Source organism: Cucumis sativus, chromosome 1 (genome assembly GCF_000004075.3).
Source record: "Cucumis sativus cultivar 9930 chromosome 1, Cucumber_9930_V3, whole genome shotgun sequence".
NCBI lineage: Eukaryota > Viridiplantae > Streptophyta > Magnoliopsida > Cucurbitales > Cucurbitaceae > Cucumis > Cucumis sativus.
Genome location: NC_026655.2, coordinates 4,601,057 through 4,609,701, shown reverse-complemented (window position 1 = coordinate 4,609,701; position 8,645 = coordinate 4,601,057). Strand labels below are relative to the sequence as shown.

General features: G+C 31.4%; 1 protein-coding gene across 1 annotated transcript; it reads left to right on the top strand.

Moving 5' to 3' along the window:
- The first annotated feature begins 635 nt into the window (after nucleotides 1-635).
- Nucleotides 636-3,983, top strand: LOC101222458 (probable inactive receptor kinase At1g48480). The gene is made up of 2 exons (XM_004137463.3): nucleotides 636-2,399; nucleotides 2,971-3,983. Exons 1-2 carry the CDS (start codon nucleotides 1,037-1,039, stop codon nucleotides 3,597-3,599), a joined length of 1,992 nt encoding a protein of 663 aa, XP_004137511.1. The 5' UTR covers nucleotides 636-1,036; the 3' UTR covers nucleotides 3,600-3,983.
- The last annotated feature ends 4,662 nt before the right edge of the window (nucleotides 3,984-8,645 follow it).

Here is an 8,645-nt window from a genome sequence, read left to right as displayed (position 1 = left end):
ATTGTAAAATTTTGATTTTCTAGTAATTTTTTTCTTCAATTTATGTTTATCAAATATTTGAATATAAAGAATATGTCCAATACATTAACGAGCTATTAGGTATAAGATGAATAATTCGATAGAAACTTAATGGACATATTAAACACGAACTTAAAAGTTATGAGACAAAATCAACACGTAGATAAAAGTTTAGAAACTAAACTTGTAACATTAACGTATAAGTTTCAAAATATAAATTAGAAGAGCTACGGATGGAGTTGATGAAAATGGAATAAAAATCACTATAGGTATTATAAAAACGATGAAATGTTCATCGTAAGCATGTCTAAGTAAAGTGATAGTGATGACATATTTAAGATTTAATAACTTATAAATCTCGTAATATCTAAATTGTGATAAACACAACTTTGTTGATATGAGTGGGAAAAATTTAAACTAGGGAGAAAGATTTGAATTGTATTTAAGTTGATAGTAATTGATGTAATTGTTGGGTTGAATGGGAAGTTTATGTGGGGAGAAAATGGAAAAAGAAGATTAGAGGAAACAATAAAAATGGAAAGGAAATTAGATAGAAGGTAAAAAAGACAAAATTTTTGAAGAAAGAAAAATGAAGATAGGTTTGTGAATTTGACAAGCAAGAGAGTGACCACTGGCTTTTGGATACACAAAAAAGCATGGAATGCTTCTAACCCTATTTCTCTCTCTCTCTCTTTGTCTCTTTGAATTTATATATATATTTATGAAAATATATATACTGAAGAAATGAAATCTGATCATCTTCTCAGCCACAGCCATTGCACAGCCTGTGTAACTCTGTGAAATTCCTCTAAGACTCTTACCCAATTCAAAAAGCAACAGCCAGCACACATTTTCCAGCTTCCCCAACTCATACTCTAACCTTTTTCTCCTTCTTTTCATTCCCTTTAACCTAAGTTCCCACCAATGTCTTCCCAACTTCACTGGGTTTCCGTTTTTTCTTAATCACATACCTCCATTTTGCATAATCTCAACTGGGTTTTGCTATAATCATTTCATAATGCAAACCCAGATGGGAATTCGTTTCTTCTCTTTGTTTCTTCTCGGATTCTCTCTTTTACTCTCCACTGTGAAACCAGATCTTGCTTCTGATAGAACAGCTCTTTTGGCCCTTCGTTCTGCTGTGGGTGGCCGGACTCTTCTCCTCTGGAATGTGACTGATCAGAACACCTGTTCTTGGCCTGGGATTCAATGTGAGGACAATCGTGTCACTGTTCTTCGTCTCCCCGGAGCGGCGCTTTTCGGTCCATTACCGGTTGGGATTTTTGGGAACTTGACGCACCTTCGTACTCTTAGCCTTCGACTCAATGCACTTTCCGGTCAGCTCCCGTCAGATCTCTCTGCCTGCATTAATCTTCGGAACCTCTATTTGCAAGGTAATGAGTTTTCAGGCCTTATTCCTGATTTCTTGTTCCAGCTTCCTGACCTTGTTCGTCTTAATTTGGCTTCCAATAACTTTTCTGGGGAGATCTCTTCTGGGTTCAACAATTTGACCCGTCTCAAGACTCTGTTCCTTGAGAAAAATCATCTCTCTGGGTCTATCCCGGACTTGAAGATCCCTCTGGATCAGTTCAATGTTTCTAACAATCAGTTAAATGGGTCGGTTCCTAAGGGATTGCAGTCGTTTTCTTCGAGTTCCTTTTTGGGGAATTCTCTCTGCGGAGGTCCTCTTGAAGCTTGCTCTGGTGATCTTGTTGTGCCGACAGGGGAGGTTGGCAACAATGGCGGCTCTGGACACAAGAAAAAGCTGGCAGGGGGAGCCATTGCTGGGATTGTAATTGGATCTGTACTGGCTTTTGTGTTGATTCTTGTAATCTTAATGCTTTTGTGCCGAAAGAAGAGTGCTAAGAAAACGAGTTCAGTCGATGTAGCCACAGTGAAGAATCCTGAAGTGGAAATTCAGGGCAGTAAGCCACCTGGTGAGATTGAAAATGGGGGTTACAGTAATGGTTATACTGTGCCTGCCACTGCTGCTGCTGTTGCTTCTGCTGCAACAGTGGCGGCCGGGACTGCAAAAGGGGAAGTGAGTGCCAATGGTACTGGGACTAAAAAATTGGTGTTCTTTGGTAATGCTGCAAGGGTGTTTGATTTGGAGGATCTTTTGAGGGCTTCAGCTGAAGTGTTGGGGAAAGGAACCTTTGGGACTGCTTACAAAGCTGTTTTGGAAGTGGGTTCTGTTGTGGCCGTGAAGAGGTTGAAGGATGTTACCATAACAGAGAGGGAATTTAGAGAGAAGATTGAAGCTGTTGGATCCATGGATCATGAAAGCTTGGTCCCTCTCAGGGCTTACTATTTCAGTAGGGATGAGAAGCTTCTTGTTTATGATTACATGGCCATGGGAAGTTTATCTGCTCTCTTACATGGTACGATGTTTCGATTGCTTGTTCCGTTTATGATTGATTGGTTGTACATAATGGCTTTTACTTTCTGTAGTTTGATCTCGGATGCCTGGCTGTTGTACATTTTGATTATCGTTGCCTTTACATACTTTATTGTACTACTTGTTCCTCATTGCTTGTTCATTTCCTCTTTGACATGTCTCACTTTTTCTATCTTCTGTTTTACTTTTTCCTGCCATTGCCATCTCTTTGTTTAATTGCATCTTCCAAAAACGTTGAAGGTTTGATTGATTTGGGATTGTGGTTAAATCAGGTGTTACTATTTCTATTTGCATTTTTACACCAATGGCGGTAGTTAAATTAGAGGACTCGAGTTTAGTCTTTGCATTTTTTTTTGTTCCCTGCTAGTTCTCTCTCCCCTTCCTCAGATAAAAAATATGATATTTTAGTAACTTAATTGATCAACATTTATACCTGTAAAAGAAACAGAAACTTTTTTTTTTGTGTGTAAAAGTAAAGAAGATAAGTTGGGAGCTACAATCTTTCGAAGAAGCTTTATCTTTACTCTTTCTTTGTTGCTTACTTTTAACTACAGGAAACAAAGGCGCTGGTAGGACTCCATTGAATTGGGAAATCAGGTCCGGAATTGCCCTTGGAGCTGCCCGTGGCATTGAATATCTGCATTCTCAAGGCCCTAATGTTTCCCATGGAAACATAAAATCTTCCAATATTCTTCTAACAAAATCTTATGATGCTCGAGTTTCTGATTTCGGTTTAGCACATCTTGTCGGACCACCTTCCACACCCACCAGAGTTGCTGGTTACCGTGCACCAGAGGTCACCGATCCCCGTAAAGTATCCCACAAGGCTGATGTCTATAGCTTTGGCGTATTGCTTTTGGAGCTTTTGACAGGAAAGGCTCCTACACATTCCCTTTTAAACGAGGAAGGAGTTGATCTACCTAGATGGGTGCAGTCAGTTGTTAGGGAAGAGTGGACTTCCGAAGTTTTCGACCTCGAGCTTCTTAGGTACCAAAACGTTGAGGAGGAGATGGTTCAACTATTGCAACTTGCAGTCGATTGTGCAGCTCAGTATCCTGACAAGCGTCCCTCAATGTCGGAAGTCACAAAGCGTATAGAAGAGCTTCGCCAATCCAGCCTTCACGAAGCTGTCAATCCACAACCCGACGCTGCTCACGATTCAGACGATGCATCTTCTAGGTGAGTTTGGTGGTTTATAGGGAAACATTTATCTCCATTTGTTGCAATCTCTCAATTTACCTGCGATCATATCTTTCATTTGAAGCCAAGAAAAAAAAAAGAAAGAAAAAGAAGGATTTGCCATCAATTTGAATTCCCTAATCTCTTGTTATTGTACTAATTTTTTTTTTTGTTTCACTCTGTTTAGTCAATACTTGGGGTGGATGATAAATTGTCATAGCTTGTTGTATTTTGTTGTTGTTGGGTTGGGTGGGTGATGTAATTAATTACTGCCTTTGCCTTTACTTTTTGGCTTTTGGCTTTTGCTTTTGCTTCTGATGCAACTTTTGATCTGTGTTCAAATTGAGATGTTCTTTTTTCTATGATGAGAGCTCTGTTGTGATGTCCATTCACAAGACTTCGCTTCACAAATCTCATTTTCTAGTTGGCAAACAAAAAAAAAAACATATATATTTTGATGACACCCAATTCAAAGATATATCCTTACTTTTTATTAAGTTTTTTCATTTCATTTCTGTGCAGTTGGTTGAAATAAATAAACACACACCCACTAACTTATTGAGACAGCTTTTTTGGTGCATCATTGTTGTATAATTGGGCAATATTTGTTTGTTGGGGGCCATGCATTATTGATGAAGACATTAAATATATTGTCCCAACTGTGTTCTCTTCTTAATTACTACATACGCAGATTATTATTGTACAGCTCCTTGTCTATGTCAGACAAATTTTCCACATTATAAGATTACAATTAACTCCTCCCTAAGATTCTATATTTTCATTTTTTTTGTGGGGGTCAAATCTGATTTCTGCAGAAATTTAAACTCCCAATAATTTACAGGTCAACTTTACATCAGTTGTGATAATTTAGTCTCTGTTGTTTCATGACACATGCACGTTGATTTACTTATAGTTTGGATGGCGATGGATCTCTTGTCTAGAGAATGGCGATTGATTTTAACCATCCATTCTACAGAGGGGTTCACTAAAACCAAACAAACTGAACGAAAAGTTCAGTTTTTTACTAAAACTCTATGCGCTTTTGGTTCAGTTTAAAGTTACATTCAGGGACAGATTTAGTCACGATCTAGTGGCTTTGAACCTCTCTCAATTTTATGCTTTTTATATATATATCCAAATCGTTTTTTCTTATTTGGTTGAACAGTTTATATCTATAAAAGGGGACTTGCTAGCCTGTCATGGTGTAGCTGATCATTTGACATACCATGACTAATATATGTAACAATAAATAATTTGATAATAATGTTAAGATTGTGTTACTTCCAAATTAATTGTGTTATTTGGCATTATATATAGTTTGATGTAAAGTTTTGAGTGTGAAAGAAAGGGAGCTTCATATTTAGTGGTCCAATTTCTTCAACCTTTTCTAAGAATCCTAAGCCTCTTAATGGAAGATTCCAACATTCTTCATCACACAACTAAAATATAAAATATTTCTCCTTCAATTTTGTTGAAAACAAATTGAATAATTTAAAATCTTATTTTTTTTTTATATGTATAAAAAAAAAGTTTAAAAGGGATTTGTATTTCCATGTGATGATATCATTGGCAAACGTCCACCGACAAATCGAGTCTACCAACGATAATTTTATTACTAATAATTCTTTAAATGTATAAAGAGTTATCTCATCTAATTCAAATTGGGCAGTATTGAAATTTACTAATAACAAAAGGGTATAGTTAGCAATTTGACAAAAAAAAAAGTATGTGAACGGCCCAAGGAGTATTGGGCCGGTGTTCTCTAATTCCATCTCTCTTTGTTTGGGCCCAGCCCATTTATTGAAACAATTAGCAATGAGTTTGTTTATATATATATATATATATATATATTATGGTTAAGTAATTATGTTTTTCTCTTTTTGAAAGTTAAGTAATTATGTATCTTCATCAATCATTGTTTGTATAGTTCTATATAAATTAGTCCATAGAAGAGAATGTATGATTTTTTCTATAATACGTGAATCGAGAGAATCGAATCTTTGACTTCGAGATTATAGTACAAGCATTATGTCGGTTGAGATATGCTTAATTTATCAAATAATATGCATGTTTAGTTTTTAAATAAAGTTATTGAATAGGCTTCAAAAATCTTTAAACTACTCTTTATAACTTAAAACTATTGTTTAACATTTTAGATTTAATTTTGTTTATATATATATATATATATATATATATATATATATTTATATTTAAATTATTCCATCTCTCTTTCCCTTTACTCTTTCCATAAATTGAATTTAAAACTAAAATAGTAATAACAATAAATTATAACAAGCTGGTTAGTATATTTATTTTAAAATTTTTGAATAAACAAATAGCCATGAGGTTTGGTTTGATAATTTTTCTAAAAAAAAATTATATGATAAAATAGTTTTTTACTAATGGTGTTTTTTTTTATTTTTTATTTTTAATTCTTCCATACATAATTGTTTATCTTTTAAATCCTATATCATTGTCAATTGTCATTATACAATGCATGCAAAGATGAATGATTAAAGTCAAATAAATGATAACATTATATATATAGATTATATTTGTCTGACAAAACAAAACAATAACATAATTATTTGATATATTCTCACACTTTGAATTGATAATTGCAAAGTCAAATGATAATTGGATATATAAATATATATATATATTTGGAATTGTTTATCAATAAAGTATTTATGCATAAGCTGTCATTTATTTATTAGGATTGATGTAAGCATTTGGTAATTTGCAAAGTTAAATAATAGACATTAGATTCTCCTACACTAAAGTTGGGATTTAATTAATGGACTTAATATGAGCTTGAAACTAAAAAAATATTCCAATAACCCAAAAAAAAAAAAAAAAAGAGGAAGTAATTTATTATTCTTAGATATCAAGAAAATGTAAATCATAGATCAAACCATAAAAAGAATGATATTTCATTTTAGTTTAATATAGTTGAATATTTGAGTAGTAAAATCAAATATGAATAGATAGATACATAGGTTTATATTGGCCACACAATTTTCTTTTCTTGGTTTATATGTTGTTTTATAATTAAATGCTTTGTGTGTATTGTCTCATAGTATTCAAGTTTAATGATTGAATACACAATTTTTTTCAAATATTTATAAATAAGAACGAAATTACATTTTTATCCCTAACGAAAATATTCATAAAGCATTTAAAATTAATTAATAAACATTTTTCATCCAACATGTGAATCCATCCAAAGTCTCAAATCGATTAGATAAGATGATGAACATTGTGAAGATATTTGAGAGTTGTTATCCTTATATTTATAATTTTTTGAAATTCAAAATCCTAAATGATATACAGATTTAAACTTTATTTTCTTGAAATAAAAGTTTTAAAATGAAAAACAAAAACAAAAAAAACTTTATTATGATTATAATTACGGGACAATATTATACCATTGGTTCGTAGGGTCGCCCACACCCATCTTTTCAATTTTTATCCAAAACGTGACTCTTTCATTTTCTTTCTCTCTTCTATTATTAATTTATTCCCTTAACTTTCAAGTTCTTATTTAATAAAATTCCATCTAAAAAAGCTATAAAATATGTACATCGACATCACTATTACTAAACGTTTGGGCTGTTTAGTAATATCTTTAAATATGGAATAAAACGTGTTTGTAAAATAATTAACTAATCGTCACTGTTTTAGTTGTTCTTATCGTCGAACATTTGTGATGTTTAGTGATATATTTTTTTTTTAATGTTTGGTTGATATTTTGACAACACTGTGAAAAGATTAAAAAAAGAAAAAACGAAGAATAAAATATAGAGAATTGATTTAAGGGAAAGCAATAGCACATTGCATTTGAGAAAAGTATAGCCAAAATAAAGTAGAGGACCACTCTCATGTCATATAAGTCACCATCAAGTTTCCCTAACATCTCATTAATACAAGACAACTTCTTCTTCTTTTTTTCCCTTCTATATCAAGAGTTTTTAATATAATGAAAATATAAACATAAAATTGTTCTAACGTAAATACGTTTAACCTTGAAGTTTCTATAATTAAGTTAAAAAAAATAAGAAATTTCAATATATTTTTTTTATATTGATATAAAAAGAGAAAAGAAAAATTATGTAATATTTTGATTTCATTTAAATAGACAGACATTCAAATAGCATAGTAAAAAAAATAAAGAAAAGAGTAAAAAAATAAAGAAAAGAGTAAAAAATAAAGAAAAGAGTAAATAACTAAAAAACCTAAAAGAAAAATAACCAAAAATCTTTAAAATAATAATAATAAGAATTACTGAAAAGAAAAGTCATATTTTTAGTATAGATAGTAACTTTTAGTTACTGTAAGTATTTTTTAACTTTATTTTCATGTCCTCGGGATTTATTTCATTTTCTCTCTCGTAAACTCGAAATGTTACCCCAAAAAAATTACTTAAATAAGTCATAATTTAGTTTTCTAAGGTGAAAATTAAGTTTACAAACACTATTTCCATAAAGTTCAAAATTCAACTCAAAGTTTCAAAATTTGGGATACCATACAACTTTTCTTTCTCTCTTTTTTGACGAAGTTTTTAAAAAAATCATCTTCTATTAATTTTCATGTTGAAAATTTAAAAATTCAAGTTTTCTTTTTGAAATTTACATAAAAATTCAACCAAATAGTGAGAAAATAATTTTAACTTTCAAAAATCAACCTAATTTTCAGATTGAGGTACCAATTATTTTTTTAAAAATATTATGTAATAATTAAGGTTCACAAACACATCTAATTAAATATAAAAAAAAAACTAACACATTTATTCCTCAATCAATTTGTCAATTTACAACCCTAAATATTCCATCATAATTTAAATGATTAAAAATAAAAATCTAAACCAATAATATTCACAACTAACTAACTCGCTACTATTTGTTAATATCATAACATTGATTAGTTCTACCACTTATTTCATTTTATAATAAAAAAATCTTTTAAAATAACAAAATAAATTAAAATATTTACCAACTATAACAAAATTTTAGATTCTATCGTTATAGCATATTAATGAATATCAATAATA

What these genes read in the sequence shown, in the direction of transcription:
- LOC101222458 (XM_004137463.3), top strand. Translation starts at nt 1,037, where the DNA reads ATGCAAACCCAGATGGGAATTCGTTTCTTCTCTTTGTTTCTTCTCGGA. An exon ending in TTTATCTGCTCTCTTACATG is followed by an intron (nt 2,400 to 2,970) that starts GTACGATGTTTC and finishes TTTTAACTACAG; the next exon opens with GAAACAAAGGCGCTGGTAGG.